The following is a 14,613-nucleotide window of genomic DNA, read 5'->3' as shown; positions in this document are numbered from 1 at the left end:
CTCACAAAACCAAAAGGGCTGTCATCTGTGCTGTTAGAAGCCTAAGGCATAAAGGAGGAAGACCCCGCAACACTGGAGCAGCTCTTCAGTTTGTTAAGGACAGTGTTTTCACTGCCTCGTCCGGGAGTCAGCATCTGGAAGAGGTTCCCCAGATTTTGTTTTAGTTAACTGCTGGAGAGTCTAATGATGACTTCACAGCTGCTGCATCTGATCTGAAACATCTTGGGGTTCTTTCTTTTGCCATTGGGATGAAACATGTAAGGCAAGAGGAGCTTCGATGCATTGCCTACTCTTCCAGATTTATTTTCAACCTACCCGTCTTTGGTGAACTTTTGTCCATAAAGCCGGAGATCCTTGCCTTTGTCCAATTTGTCCAATATACACCTACTCATAATTATGCAAACACAACATCAGAGATGGTGCTGGGAGGGTTTCTGTTTTGCAAAGACATTTCTATTGGCATACAAATTCCAAATCTCTGCTTTCTTGTTCCACATTCCAGAAACATCATGCTTTTCTTGATTGTTTAAAATCAGGAAACTGTGCTTTTCTGGTCCTTTCTGTTTAAGCTCTCTCTTGAACCAATTATACAGTATATCATTGTCTAGTTGATTTACACTAGTTTAGATTCTCCGCTGTCTTAAGCATACAATCTTCGTCTTCCTTCATGGAAGGAGTGTTTGATTTCACATCTTGACATATTTTTCCTAAAACTGAAAATCTCGCTCTACAAACTTTCTTAAATATTTTGTCATTTGAGACCTTTTTAAATCCCTTTAATTTCACATCCTATTTCTTTGTATTGTTGCATTGATGAACATGGTTATAAGGCTTGGCAATATTTATAGAGCTTATGTAATGACCTGAAAGTCATCGTAGTTCAAATATATATAATGGATAATATTTCTGACAATGTGTTTACTACATTCTATTGATATGCCGTCCTTGTGCATGTATATCTGCCTGGCCTGGTATCTGTCATGGTTTTATTATTAAATTATTATTAAATAGGTCATTCAATGTTCTCTTTTGTTGAATTAGATGCTGCACAGAGAGACATAGTGTTCCTTTTGGATGGATCTGATGATACTAGGAGTGGATTTCCAGCCATGCTTGGCTTTGTTCAAAGAGTAGTGGAAAACGTCAATGTTGGAGAGAACAAAGATCGAGTTTCTGTGGTCCAGTACAGCCGAAATCCAGAGGCCCATTTCTTACTGAACACACATCCAGAAAAACAAAGTGTTCTACGTTCTATTCGAAGCCTGAAGCACAAAGGGGGTAGACCACTCAACACTGGGGCAGCCCTCCAATATGTAAAGGACAACGTCTTTACTTCCTCCTCTGGAAGCAGAGGCCAAGAAGGCATCCCTCAGATACTGATACTGCTGAGTGGTGGCAGATCTCAAGATGATGTTGGAGGTGCTGCTGTTGCTTTGAAACAGAACAGAATTGTACCATTCTGTATTGGTACAAGGAATGCAGACATATTAGAGCTCCAAATAATAGCTCGTTTCCCCTCCTATGCTCTTTCTGTCCCTTGGTTCGATGACCTTGAAAGTATTGAACAGCAGCTTTTGTCACTTGTAAAAAGGGTCCCTCGTCAGCCAAAAGTTTATCAACGAACTGTAGTAGGTAAGGAGTTATTTCTCTAACTCGCTTCATTAGCCATTTAATCTGTCACATTTCAGGTTGATACCTTCTTGCTGAAAATAGCTGGATGTCTTACCCAGTACATTCATGATACTATTTTAAGCATGCCTGAATGAAAAATGTAGCTATCACTTTCTAGTCACAAATATACATTTCCATTATCTTTCTTCATCATTTTACCTGCAAATTACATTTTATTCATATGAATCTCTAGATAAAACTGAATCCAAACAACGGGATGTTGTTTTTTTACTGGATGGCTCTGATGAAACTCTAAATGGATTTGAGGCTATGCGTGACTTTGTGCAAAGACTAGTGGAGAAACTCACTGTGGAGGAGAACAAAGATCGAGTCTCTGTTGTCCAGTACAGCAGAGAACCAGAGGCCCAATTCTATCTGAATACTTACACAACAAAGGAAGATGTTGTTGACACTGTAAGAGGCCTGAGGCACAAAGGAGGGAGACCCCTCAACACTGGGGCAGCTCTCCAGTATGTCAGGGACAATGTCTTTATTGCCTCCTCCGGAAGCAGACGCCAAGAGGGCATCCCTCAAATTCTGGTTCTATTGAGTGGGGGAAGGTCCAATGATGATGTTAGAAATGCAGTTACAAACTTGAAAGAAATTGGTGTCATGGCAATAGTGGTTGGAATGAGGAATGCCGATATACTTGAGCTTCAAACTATTTCATATGAACCTAGCTATGCTTTCTCTGCTACACATTACAACGATCTCCCAAACATTCAACAGCAAGTAGTATCTGCTGTTGAGAGAGTTGAAATGACCGCTACTAACTTGCCAACAACATTAATAGGTAAGACTGCAATCATCAGTTATGCTGTAGTTGGTCAATTCAGTTAGTATAATATTGATGTATTTAATTTAAAAGTTTATTGAATTCCCTAAATGTATATGCAAAATGTTATTAACCAATTTTGTAAATGCTTATAGATGCATCAAATGATACCAGGAGGGACATTGTATTTTTACTTGATGGTTCTGATGATTCCCGAAGAAGATTTACAGATATTCAAGACTTTATTCAGAGAGTTGTGGAAAAACTCAATGTAGATGGGAACAAAGATCATGTGTCTGTGGTTCAATACAGTGACACAGCAGAGGTCAATTTCAAGTTGGGTATGCATTCAAAAAAAGATTCTGTTCTTGATGCCGTAAGAGGTCTGAGGCACAAAGGAGGAAGTCCTCTAAATACTGGAACAGCTCTCCAGTACGTGAGGGGCAATGTTTTTACTGCCTCCAATGGAAGTAGAAGCCTGCAAGGTGTTCCACAGATACTGATACTGCTGAGTGGTGGAAGATCGAGAGATGATATCAGAACCCCTGTCACAAAGCTCAAAGAAATGGGAGTAATTTCAATTTGTATTGGCACAGGAGATGCCGACACCCTTGAACTACAAACGATATCTCATGAACCTAATTACGCCCTTTCTATTACTGATTTCGAAGACCTTCCCACAATTCAGGGAGAATTGTTGTCATTGTTAACAGAAGCATCCCATCAACTAGTGCCAACTGTCCCTACCATGCATTTTGGTAAGCTGTATCCATTTCTATTTTTCTGTAGTGGCATGTGTTCTCTGTGTTCTGGTAAAGGATCTTATCTATGTTATTACATGTCCTTTGAGGAAAATATAGATGTGTGTCTAAGGTGTTTCTCCTTAAAAGAATAAGGTTATGCTAGCAATGACCTTGCTTCTGTGCCCTCTCAGAAAAGTGGCTTTCCTTTCTCTCTGCAACCATTCTTTATCTTCATTTCAGAATCTGACAAAAAGGATGTTGTATTTCTCATTGACGGATCTGACGACTCTAGAACTGGCTTTGCTGGGATTCGCCGCTTTGCAGAGAAAGTAGTGGAGAGTCTTAATGTGGAGGAAAATGGCGACCGGGTGGCCCTTGTTCAGTACAGTCGGGATGCCACACCCAATTTCTATCTGAATTCATACTCTTCTAAAAATGATGTGCTTAATTCAATAAGATCCATGAGGCACAAAGTTGGAAGACTCCTCAACACTGGCACAGCACTGCAGTTTGTGAGAGACACTGTCTTTACTGCTTCAGCTGGAGGCAGACGTGCAGAGGGTGTGCCTCAATATCTATTTGTTTTCAGTGGTGGGAGATCTAGTAATGACTTAAGGGGACCTGCGCAGTCATTGAGAGGGGATGGAGTAAGAACATTTAGCTTCGGAACAAGGAATGCTGATACATTGGAGTTACAAAGCATATCTTTTACACCAGCACACTCTTTTTCTGTTGCCAATTTTAACAAGCTTGACGGGATACACTCTTCTGTGGCTGCTGTAATGAGTGGTGTTAAGGAAACACCTGATATTTCAACTGTCATTGGTAAGATTATTAAGATACTCTACCGTTCAAGTTTGGGGTAAGTTAGAAATGTCCTTGTTTTTGAAAGAAAATACAATTTTTTTCCCCATTAAAATAACATATAATTGATCAGAAATACAGTGTAGACATTGTAAAGCCCATTATAAGCAACCATCACTCCTGCACATTGTGTTAGCTAATCCAAGTGCAAACTGGCTCTATCCAGAAGAGAAAGAGGAGTGGGAGGCCCTGGGGCACAACTGAGCAAGAGGACAATTAGAGTGTCTAGTTTGAGAAGCAGATGCCTCACAAGTCCTCAACTGGCAGCTTCATTTAATAGTACCCGTAAAACACCAGTCTCAAAGTCAACAGTGACGAGGCGACCCCGGGATGCTGGCCTTCTAGACACTCTAATGTACTTGTCCTCTTGCTCAGTTGTGCCCCAGGGCCTCCCACTCCTCTTTCTATTCTGGTTATAGCCAGTTTGTGCTGTTCTGTGAAGGGAGTAGTACACAGCATTGTACCAATTGGCAATTTCTCGCATGGAATAGCCTTCATTTCTCAGAACAAGAATAGACTGATGAGTATCAGAAGAAAGGTCTTTGTTTCTAGCCATTTTGAGCCTGTACTCAAACCCACAAATGCTGATGCTCCAGATACTCAACTAGTCTAAGGAAGGCCAGTTGTATTGCTTCTTTAATCAGCAGAACAATATTCAGCTGTGCTAACATAATTGCAAAATGGTTTACTAATGATCAATTAGCCTTGTTAATATGATCAACTTGGATTAGCTATCACAATGTGCCATTGGAACACAGGAGTAAAGGTTGCTGATAATGGGCCGCTGTACGCCTATGTAGATATTCCATTTAAAAAAATCTGCCGTTTCCTGCTACAATTGTCATTTAAAACATTAACAAAGTCTACACTGTATTTCTGATCAATTTGATGTTATTTTAATGGACAAAAATTGTGCTTTTCTTTCAAAAACAAGGATATTTATAATTGACCACAAACTTTTGAACGGTAGTGTATATTTCACTGTCACTTAAGGTTTTTTAAATCAAAGATTGTAATACATTTACAGTAGTTTACTGAGAATGTATTCTAAATCACAGTATTAGAGAGCAGCATTGACATACTATTGAATACAAAACTATTTGATTTCAGAACAGATGTGCAGTTTATGTGGACCTAATTATTATTTTTGCTCATTTTAGACAATTCAACTTTGTTGACATCAGATATCCAGTTGGTGGATGGGGTTGATGTTGTATTTTTACTTGATGGATCTGATAAGATGCGAGAAAGTGTCCAATCAATACGTGATTTTCTTGGACAATTTGTTGAACATCTCGAAATTGGGCCTGACAAAACACATGTTGCTGTGATCCAGTACAGTGACAAACCCACCACTAATTTCCTATTGAACACATACTCATCTAAGAGTGATATCATGGCAAAAGTACGCAATATCAATATTGAAGGAGGAAGGTCCCTCAACACTGGGAAAGCTCTTGATTTTGTTAAAAACAATATATTTACTGCCTCCTCTGGAAGCAGACTCCAAGAGGGCATTCCTCAGATCCTGATACTGCTAAGTGGGGAGAAATCTCAGGATGATGTTCTGGTTCCATCTGAGAGTCTGAAGGCAGATGGGATTGTGCTTTTGACTGTTGGGGTCAAAGACGCAGATGGAGCGGAGATGCAGAGCATTGCGTACAGTCCTAATCAGGCATATCTTCTCAGAGAGTTTTCTGACCTCTCTCTTGTTAGACAACAGTTACTCTCAGCAATTGTCTCTCACAAAGATGCAGCAAGACCAGGCTTAGGTAAGTGAAACAGAGTACAATATCAAGCAATTTCTTTGAAAACATTTATAAAATAAGTTGTTTTTCAATCATTTTCAAAATATAGTATGTAGCTTATACTGTAGCATGAAATGTATCTTATGTACTGTGCACAATTTGCTGATTTAGGTTAATTTTCATTCTAGTTCAAGGCACCAGTGTGAAAAGAGACATTGTTTTCCTCCTTGATGGATCTGATGATGTTAGGAGCAGATTCACAGAAATACGAGAGTTTGTTGCGAAAGTGGTGGAAAAGTTTGATGTGGACCAAGGAAAAGATCAAGTTGCTGTTGTGCAGTACAGCAACAGTGCAGCAGTGAACTTTAACCTGAATGCTTACAAGACAAGAGATGATGTGCTTACAGCAGTCAGAAATCTAAGACCAAAAGGCGGGAGGCCTCAATATACTGGCACAGCCCTCCAGTTTGTGAAGGACAATGTCTTTACTAATAATGCTGGAAGTAGACGTCACGAGGGTGCTCAACAGATCCTAGTGCTACTGACTGGTGGCAGATCTAGAGATTCTCCTCGAGGTCCTTCCAGGGCACTCAAGACTTTGGGGGTTGTAACATTTGCCATTGGATCAAGGATGACTGATTTGGTTGAAATGCAATCAATATCATCTCTTCCAAATTATTCTTATTCAGTCCCTGATTTTGCAAACCTTCAAAACATCCAGAAAAATTTGGAGACACATCTTGCTCAAGTGAGACCACAAGAGGAAACTAGAGTTGGTAAGAAATATTAAACTGTACTGGTGACTTACTGTAAATGTTGAATATCTTTATTTGATTTTTGAAAAGAACAACATCAATTATTTAAATTTGAAACAGTTCATATGTTTTTTATTGAATTGTTTTGTGTATTGCATTAATTTATGGTTTATTGGACAGTGGAAACAGTGGGAAATGACGGAAATAGGAGAGATATTGTGTTTCTTCTGGATGGATCAGATAACACCAGAAAAGAATTCCCAGCAATTCGTGATTTCCTCCACAAAATCATTGATAATCTCAACGTGGAAGAAAACAATGACAGAGTGGCTATGGTACAATTTAGTAACTTGGCAGTGGCACATTTTTATTTGAATTCATTTCTGAGAAAGGATGATATGTTGAAATCTGTGCGGGGGCTCTCACATAAAGGAGGAAGACCCCTTAATACTGGAGCAGCTCTGAAGTTTGTGAAAGAAAATGTCTTTACAAGCTCCTCTGGGAGTAGATACTTGGAGGGGGTGAAACAAATACTCATTCTGATAAGTAGTGGACGGTCAAGAGACAATGTGGAGGCACCAGCCTCTGCTCTCAAGGAACATGGGGTCTTAGTGTTTGGAATTGGAACAAGGAGCTCTGATAGCAGAGAATTACAGAATATTTCCTATGACCCCAGTTATGCTCTTTCCGTGTCTGAATTTACTGACCTCCCCAACGTCCAGCAGCAGCTTCTTTCTGCTATGAGCACTGTCATTGTACAGGTCACAACCATGACACCAACAGTAAAACCAAAAATTCTAGGTAAGATAAATATGGTTTTGATCAGTTCCATTTTCACTCTTACATCAGGATTTGAGTATTTGATAGCTTTGACATTTTAGGTAGATGCCTCCCGAGGCCTTTCATGTTGGATTTATTTCGTACCTCTGTAGGAATGTTCTCTACGATAGCACTCAGTCCAATGCACACATTGACACATTCTTTGAATGGTTGTTTGAGATTAGGGAAAGGGATGACTGGCATTAATAAAACTCTTTTTTTTCTGAACATTCACATTCTCTAGTTGAGAGTCAGGCTCCCAAGAGGGATGTCGTGTTCTTGCTGGATGGATCTGATGGCACTAGGAGTGGATTCCCAGCAATGCGGGACTTTGTTCAAAGAGTAGTGGAGACACTCGGTGTGGATGAGAACAAAGATCGCGTGGCTGTGGTCCAGTACAGTAGAGATCCAGCCGCCCAATTCTATCTGAACACATACACAACAAAAGGAGAGATTCTCAACACTGTAAGAGGTCTGAGACACAAAGGTGGGAGACCTCTCAACACTGGAGCAGCTCTCCAGTATGTGAGAGACAATGTCTTGACTGCCTCCTCCGGAAGTCGACGCACTGAAGGTGTTCCACAGTTACTGATTCTGCTGAGTGGTGGAAGGTCCTTTGACAATGTTGACACTCCAGCTTCTGCTCTGAAGGAGCTTGGGGTCTTGATCTTTGGAATTGGAACAAGGAGCTCTGATAGCAGAGAATTGCAGAGGATATCACATGATCCCAGTTACGCTCTGTCTGTCTCTGACTTCACTGACCTTCCAAACATCCAGCAGCAACTTCTGTCCTCGGTGGAGTCAGTTGTTATTGACGTTACGCCAGAATCGACAACAGATTTAGGTATGTGTCATCACTGTTAATTGAGAGTCAGGAAGTGTGAGTAAAATGTCAGCTGAGTCTTAGAAACAACGGTATAATTTGACCACAAGCCCCACATTTCAACTGTCTGATTGACATAATCTATTTATTTTCTCAGTTCCTCATGACACCTCCAGAAAGGATGTGGTATTCCTTGTGGATGGTTCTGATGGCACAAGGAATGGATTCCCAGCAATGCGTGATTTTGTTCAGAGAGTAGTGGGGAAACTCAATGTGGGAGGAGACAAAGACCGCGTTTCTGTTGTCCAGTACGGTAGAGATCAAGAAGTTCATTTCTATCTGAACACATACACCACAAAGGAGGACATTCTTAACACTGTGAGAAGTCTGAGGCACAGAGGAGGTAGACCCCTTAACACTGGGGCAGCCCTCCAATACGTAAGGGACAACGTCCTTACTGCCTCCTCTGGAAGCAGAAGCCAAGAGGGCGTCCCTCAGATGCTGATACTGCTGAGTGGGGGAAGGTCCAGTGATAATGTTGACATACCAGCTTCTGCCCTGAAAGACAGTGGGGTCTTGATCTTTGGCATTGGAACCAGAAATTCCAGCAGAGAGGTTCAAGGGATTGCCACTGATCCTAGTTTTTCCCAGTCTGTTTCTGAATTCACTGACCTCCCCAGCGTCCAGGAGCAGTTTTTCTCCACACTCATAACTGTACAAGTTGAGGCCACACCCAAAACCCCAACAGTCACAGGTAAGAACGGATGCGTTATCTAGGACAACTAAAACAACACACATATTTCAGTCTCAGGTTCATGGAAGCAATGTTAACATAGTTTCTGTTTTGTTTCTGAAACTCTTAGTGGACCAAAGCATTGCCAGAAAGGATGTAGTATTCCTGCTGGATGGTTCTGATGGCACTAGGAATGGCTTTCCAGAAATGCGTGACTTTGTTCAAAGAGTGGTAGAGAAACTCACTGTGGAGGAGAACAGAGATCGAGTCTCTGTGGTCCAGTATAGCAGAGAATCAGAGGCCCACTTCTATCTGAACACTTACACAACAAAGGAAGACGTTGTGAACACCGTAAGAGGCCTGAGGCACAAAGGAGGGAGACCCCTCAACACTGGGGCAGCTCTCCAGTATGTCAGGGACAATGTCTTTACTGCCTCCTCCGGAAGTAGGCGCCTTGAAGGTGTTCCACAGATTCTGATACTGCTGAATGGTGGAAGGTCCTTTGACAATGTAGATACACCAGCGTCTGATCTCAAGGAGCTTGGTGTCTTGGTGTTTGGAATTGGAACAAGGAGCTCTGATAGCAGAGAATTACAGAAAATATCCTATGACCCCAGTTATGCTCTTTCCGTGTCTGAATTTACTGACCTCCCCAACGTCCAACAGCAGCTTCTTTCTGCTATGAGCACTGTCATTGTACAGGTCACAACCATGACACCAACAGTAAAACCAACAATTCTAGGTAAGATAAATATGGTTTTGATCAGTTCCATTTTCACTCTTACATCAGGATTTGAGTATTTGATAGCTTTGACATTTTAGGTAGATGCCTCCCGAGGCCTTTCATGTTGGATTTATTTCGTACCTCTGTAGGAATGTTCTCTATGATAGCACTCAGTCCAATGCACACATTGACACTTTCTTTGAATGGTTGTTTGAGATTAGGGAAAGGGATGACTGTCATGTGAAGGAAGCAGCTTTGTCCTGTTTTTCCCTTACCTATGCATAATTTAATAAAACTCTTTTTGTGAACATTCACATTCTCTAGTTGAGAGTCAGGCTCCCAAGAGGGATGTCGTGTTCTTGCTGGATGGATCTGATGGCACTAGGAGTGGATTCCCAGCAATGCGGGACTTTGTTCAAAGAGTAGTGGAGACACTCGGTGTGGATGAGAACAAAGATCGCGTGGCTGTGGTCCAGTACAGTAGAGATCCAGCCGCCCAATTCTATCTGAACACATACACAACAAAAGGAGAGATTCTCAACACTGTAAGAGGTCTGAGACACAAAGGTGGGAGACCTCTCAACACTGGAGCAGCTCTCCAGTATGTGAGAGACAATGTCTTGACTGCCTCCTCCGGAAGTCGACGCACTGAAGGTGTTCCACAGTTACTGATTCTGCTGAGTGGTGGAAGGTCCTTTGACAATGTTGACACTCCAGCTTCTGCTCTGAAGGAGCTTGGGGTCTTGATCTTTGGAATTGGAACAAGGAGCTCTGATAGCAGAGAATTGCAGAGGATATCACATGATCCCAGTTACGCTCTGTCTGTCTCTGACTTCACTGACCTTCCAAACATCCAGCAGCAACTTCTGTCCTCGGTGGATTCAGTTGTTATTGACGTTACGCCAGAATCGACAACAGATTTAGGTATGTGTCATCACTGTTAATTGAGTGTCAGGAAGTGTTAGTAAAATGTCAGCTGAGTCTTAGAAACAACGGTATAATTTGACCACAAGCCCCACATTTCAACTGTCTGATTGACATAATCTATTTATTTTCTCAGTTCCTCATGACACCTCCAGAAAGGATGTGGTATTCCTTGTGGATGGTTCTGATGGCACAAGGAATGGATTCCCAGCAATGCGTGATTTTGTTCAGAGAGTAGTGGGGAAACTCAATGTGGGAGGAGACAAAGACCGCGTTTCTGTTGTCCAGTATGGTAGAGATCAAGAAGTTCATTTCTATCTGAACACATACACCACAAAGGAGGACATTCTTAACACTGTGAGAAGTCTGAGGCACAGAGGAGGTAGACCCCTTAACACTGGGGCAGCCCTCCAATACGTAAGGGACAACGTCCTTACTGCCTCCTCTGGAAGCAGAAGCCAAGAGGGCGTCCCTCAGATGCTGATACTGCTGAGTGGGGGAAGGTCCAGTGATAATGTTGACATACCAGCTTCTGCCCTGAAAGACAGTGGGGTCTTGATCTTTGGCATTGGAACCAGAAATTCCAGCAGAGAGGTTCAAGGGATTGCCACTGATCCTAGTTTTTCCCAGTCTGTTTCTGAATTCACTGACCTCCCCAGCGTCCAGGAGCAGTTTTTCTCCACACTCATAACTGTACAAGTTGAGGCCACACCCAAAACCCCAACAGTCATAGGTAAGAACGGATGCGTTATCTAGGACAACTAAAACAACACACATATTTCAGTCTCAGGTTCATTGAAGCAATGTTAACATATTTTCTGTTTTGTTTCTGAAACTCTTAGTGGACCAAAGCATTGCCAGAAAGGATATAGTGTTCCTGCTGGATGGTTCCGATGGCACTAGGAATGGCTTTCCAGCAATGCGTGACTTTGTTCAAAGAGTGGTAGAGAAACTCACTGTGGAGGAGAACAGAGATCGAGTCTCTGTGGTCCAGTATAGCAGAGAATCAGAGGCCCACTTCTATCTGAACACTTACACAACAAAGGAAGATGTTGTGAACACCGTAAGAGGCCTGAAGCACAAAGGAGGGAGACCCCTCAACACTGGGGCAGCTCTCCAGTATGTCAGGGACAATGTCTTTATTGCCTCCTCTGGAAGTAGGCGACTTGAAGGTGTTCCACAGATTCTGATACTGCTGAATGGTGGAAGGTCCTTTGACAATGTAGATACACCAGCGACTGATCTCAAGTTGCTTGGTGTCTTGGTGTTTGGAATTGGAACAAGGAGCTCTGATAGCAGAGAATTACAGAAAATATCCTACGACCCCAGTTATGCTCTTTCCGTGTCTGAATTTACTGACCTCCCCAACGTCCAACAGCAGCTTCTTTCTGCTATGAGCACTGTCATTGTACAGGTCACAACCATGACACCAACAGTAAAACCAACAATTCTAGGTAAGATAAATATGGTTTTGATCAGTTCCATTTTCACTCTTACATCAGGATTTGAGTATTTGATAGCTTTGACATTTTAGGTAGATGCCTCCCGAGGCCTTTCATGTTGGATTTATTTCGTACCTCTGTAGGAATGTTCTCTATGATAGCACTCAGTCCAATGCACACATTGAAACTTTCTTTGAATGGTTGTTTGAGATTAGGGAAAGGGATGACTGTCATGTGAAGGAAGCAGCTTTGTCCTGTTTTTCCCTTACCTATGCATCATTTAATAGAACTATTTTTTCTGAACATTCACATTCTCTAGTTGAGAGTCAGGCTCCCAGGAGGGATGTCGTGTTCTTGCTGGATGGATCTGATGGCACTAGGAGTGGATTCCCAGCAATGCGGGACTTTGTTCAAAGAGTAGTGGAGACACTCGGTGTGGATGAGAACAAAGATCGCGTGGCTGTGGTCCAGTACAGTAGAGATCCAGCCGCCCAATTCTATCTGAACACATACACAACAAAAGGAGAGATTCTCAACACTGTACGAGGTCTGAGACACAAAGGTGGGAGACCTCTCAACACTGGAGCAGCTCTCCAGTACGTGAGAGACAAGGTCTTGACTGCCTCCTCCGGAAGTCGACGCACTGAAGGTGTTCCACAGTTACTGATTCTGCTGAGTGGTGGAAGGTCCTTTGACAATGTTGACACTCCAGCTTCTGCTCTGAAGGAGCTTGGGGTCTTGATCTTTGGAATTGGAACAAGGAGCTCTGATAGCAGAGAATTGCAGAGGATATCACATGATCCCAGTTACGCTCTGTCTGTCTCTGACTTCACTGACCTTCCAAACATCCAGCAGCAACTTCTGTCCTCGGTGGAGTCAGTTGTTATTGACGTTACGCCAGAATCGACAACAGATTTAGGTATGTGTCATCACTGTTAATTGAGAGTCAGGAAGTGTTAGTAAAATGTCAGCTGAGTCTTAGAAACAACGGTATAATTTGACCACAAGCCCCACATTTCAACTGTCTGATTGACATAATCTATTTATTTTATCAGTTCCTCATGACACCTCCAGAAAGGATGTGGTTTTCCTTGTGGATGGTTCTGATGGCACAAGGAATGGATTCCCAGCAATGCGTGATTTTGTTCAGAGAGTAGTGGGGAAACTCAATGTGGGAGGAGACAAAGACCGTGTTTCTGTTGTCCAGTACGGTAGAGATCAAGAAGTTCATTTCTATCTGAACACATACACCACAAAGGAGGACATTCTTAACACTGTGAGAAGTCTGAGGCACAGAGGAGGTAGACCCCTTAACACTGGGGCAGCCCTCCAATACGTAAGGGACAACGTCCTTACTGCCTCCTCTGGAAGCAGAAGCCAAGAGGGCGTCCCTCAGATGCTGATACTGCTGAGTGGGGGAAGGTCCAGTGATAATGTTGACATACCAGCTTCTGCCCTGAAAGACAGTGGGGTCTTGATCTTTGGCATTGGAACCAGAAATTCCAGCAGAGAGGTTCAAGGGATTGCCACTGATCCTAGTTTTTCCCAGTCTGTTTCTGAATTCACTGACCTCCCCAGCGTCCAGGAGCAGTTTTTCTCCACACTCATAACTGTACAAGTTGAGGCCACACCCAAAACCCCAACAGTCATAGGTAAGAACGGATGCGTTATCTAGGACAACTAAAACAACACACATATTTCAGTCTCAGGTTCATTGAAGCAATGTTAACATATTTTCTGTTTTGTTTCTGAAACTCTTAGTGGACCAAAGCATTGCCAGAAAGGATGTAGTGTTCCTGCTGGATGGTTCCGATGGCACTAGGAATGGCTTTCCAGCAATGCGTGACTTTGTTCAAAGAGTGGTAGAGAAACTCACTGTGGAGGAGAACAGAGATCGAGTCTCTGTGGTCCAGTATAGCAGAGAATCAGAGGCCCACTTCTATCTGAACACTTACACAACAAAGGAAGATGTTGTGAACACCGTAAGAGGCCTGAAGCACAAAGGAGGGAGACCCCTCAACACTGGGGCAGCTCTCCAGTATGTCAGGGACAATGTCTTTATTGCCTCCTCTGGAAGTAGGCGACTTGAAGGTGTTCCACAGATTCTGATACTGCTGAATGGTGGAAGGTCCTTTGACAATGTAGATACACCAGCGACTGATCTCAAGGAGCTTGGTGTCTTGGTGTTTGGAATTGGAACAAGGAGCTCTGATAGCAGAGAATTACAGAAAATATCCTATGACCCCAGTTATGCTCTTTCCGTGTCTGAATTTACTGACCTCCCCAACGTCCAACAGCAGCTTCTTTCTGCTATGAGCACTGTCATTGTACAGGTCACAACCATGACACCAACAGTAAAACCAAAAATTCTAGGTAAGATAAATATGGTTTTGATCAGTTCCATTTTCACTCTTACATCAGGATTTGAGTATTTGATAGCTTTGACATTTTAGGTAGATGCCTCCCGAGGCCTTTCATGTTGGATTTATTTTGTACCTCTGTAGGAATGTTCTCTATGATAGCACTCAGTCCAATGCACACATTGAAACTTTCTTTGAATGGTTGTTTGAGATTAGGGAAAGGGATGACTGT

At 42.5% G+C, this 14,613-nt stretch overlaps 6 protein-coding genes across 7 annotated transcripts in view; all 6 read left to right on the top strand.

Moving 5' to 3' along the window:
• LOC110519982 (collagen alpha-3(VI) chain) overlaps nt 1-7,625 on the top strand; it is a 30,599-nt gene extending 22,974 nt beyond the window's left edge. The window contains exons 8-14 of one of the 2 annotated variants that reach the window (XR_016494702.1): nt 1,042-1,632; nt 1,865-2,464; nt 2,602-3,204; nt 3,430-4,014; nt 5,214-5,825; nt 5,990-6,577; nt 6,737-6,810. Coding sequence is in view for 1 of the 2 variants with exons in the window: in XM_021596918.3 (XP_021452593.3) it covers nt 1,042-1,632; nt 1,865-2,464; nt 2,602-3,204; nt 3,430-4,014; nt 5,214-5,825; nt 5,990-6,577; nt 6,737-7,437 (4,280 nt within the window). In the remaining variant the exon portion in view is untranslated. Of the gene's footprint in view, nt 1-1,041; nt 1,633-1,864; nt 2,465-2,601; nt 3,205-3,429; nt 4,015-5,213; nt 5,826-5,989; nt 6,578-6,736 lie in introns of both variants that reach the window. The other variant, XM_021596918.3, reaches the window with a different exon arrangement.
• Nucleotides 7,626-7,696: 71 nt separating this feature from the next.
• Nucleotides 7,697-11,892, top strand: LOC149984607 (collagen alpha-1(XII) chain-like). Its single transcript, XM_090229537.1, has one exon. The coding sequence runs from the start codon at nt 7,697-7,699 to the stop codon at nt 8,237-8,239; it is 543 nt and encodes a 180-aa protein (XP_090085663.1). The 3' UTR covers nt 8,240-11,892.
• LOC110519978 (collagen alpha-3(VI) chain) lies at nt 8,337-8,975 on the top strand (the record flags this gene model as incomplete). Its single annotated transcript, XM_036964861.2, has 1 exon — nt 8,337-8,975. A coding segment is annotated over one exon (639 nt), but the record flags the coding sequence as incomplete, so codon positions are not given.
• LOC149984608 (collagen alpha-3(VI) chain-like) lies at nt 9,139-10,599 on the top strand. The gene is made up of 2 exons (XM_090230590.1): nt 9,139-9,376; nt 9,980-10,599. Exons 1-2 carry the CDS (start codon nt 9,139-9,141, stop codon nt 10,597-10,599), a joined length of 858 nt encoding a protein of 285 aa, XP_090086716.1.
• LOC149984606 (collagen alpha-3(VI) chain-like) lies at nt 10,727-13,831 on the top strand. Its single transcript, XM_090229549.1, has 4 exons — nt 10,727-11,312; nt 11,422-12,033; nt 12,341-12,940; nt 13,077-13,831. Exons 1-4 carry the CDS (start codon nt 10,793-10,795, stop codon nt 13,694-13,696), a joined length of 2,352 nt encoding a protein of 783 aa, XP_090085675.1. The 5' UTR covers nt 10,727-10,792; the 3' UTR covers nt 13,697-13,831.
• LOC149984605 (collagen alpha-3(VI) chain-like) lies at nt 13,779-14,474 on the top strand (the record flags this gene model as incomplete). Its single annotated transcript, XM_090230589.1, has 1 exon — nt 13,779-14,474. A coding segment is annotated over one exon (696 nt), but the record flags the coding sequence as incomplete, so codon positions are not given.
• Nucleotides 14,475-14,613: the final 139 nt, after the last annotated feature.

This window comes from Oncorhynchus mykiss, chromosome 3 (assembly GCF_057628025.1).
Source record: "Oncorhynchus mykiss isolate SJ-2025 chromosome 3, ASM5762802v1, whole genome shotgun sequence".
Taxonomy (NCBI): domain Eukaryota; kingdom Metazoa; phylum Chordata; class Actinopteri; order Salmoniformes; family Salmonidae; genus Oncorhynchus; species Oncorhynchus mykiss.
Note: the sequence above shows the minus strand (reverse complement) of the source record. Positions and strands in the feature narration are given on the sequence as shown.

Coding starts and splice junctions, on each gene's coding strand:
- LOC149984607 (XM_090229537.1), top strand. CDS start 7,697: ATGCGGGACTTTGTTCAAAGAGTAGTGGAGACACTCGGTGTGGATGAG.
- LOC149984608 (XM_090230590.1), top strand. CDS start 9,139: ATGCGTGACTTTGTTCAAAGAGTGGTAGAGAAACTCACTGTGGAGGAG. Junction 9,377..9,979: donor CTTTACTGCCTCCTCCGGAA/GTAGGCGCCTTG, acceptor CACATTCTCTAG/TTGAGAGTCAGGCTCCCAAG.
- LOC149984606 (XM_090229549.1), top strand. CDS start 10,793: ATGCGTGATTTTGTTCAGAGAGTAGTGGGGAAACTCAATGTGGGAGGA. Junction 11,313..11,421: donor CAAAACCCCAACAGTCATAG/GTAAGAACGGAT, acceptor TGAAACTCTTAG/TGGACCAAAGCATTGCCAGA. Junction 12,034..12,340: donor AGTAAAACCAACAATTCTAG/GTAAGATAAATA, acceptor CACATTCTCTAG/TTGAGAGTCAGGCTCCCAGG.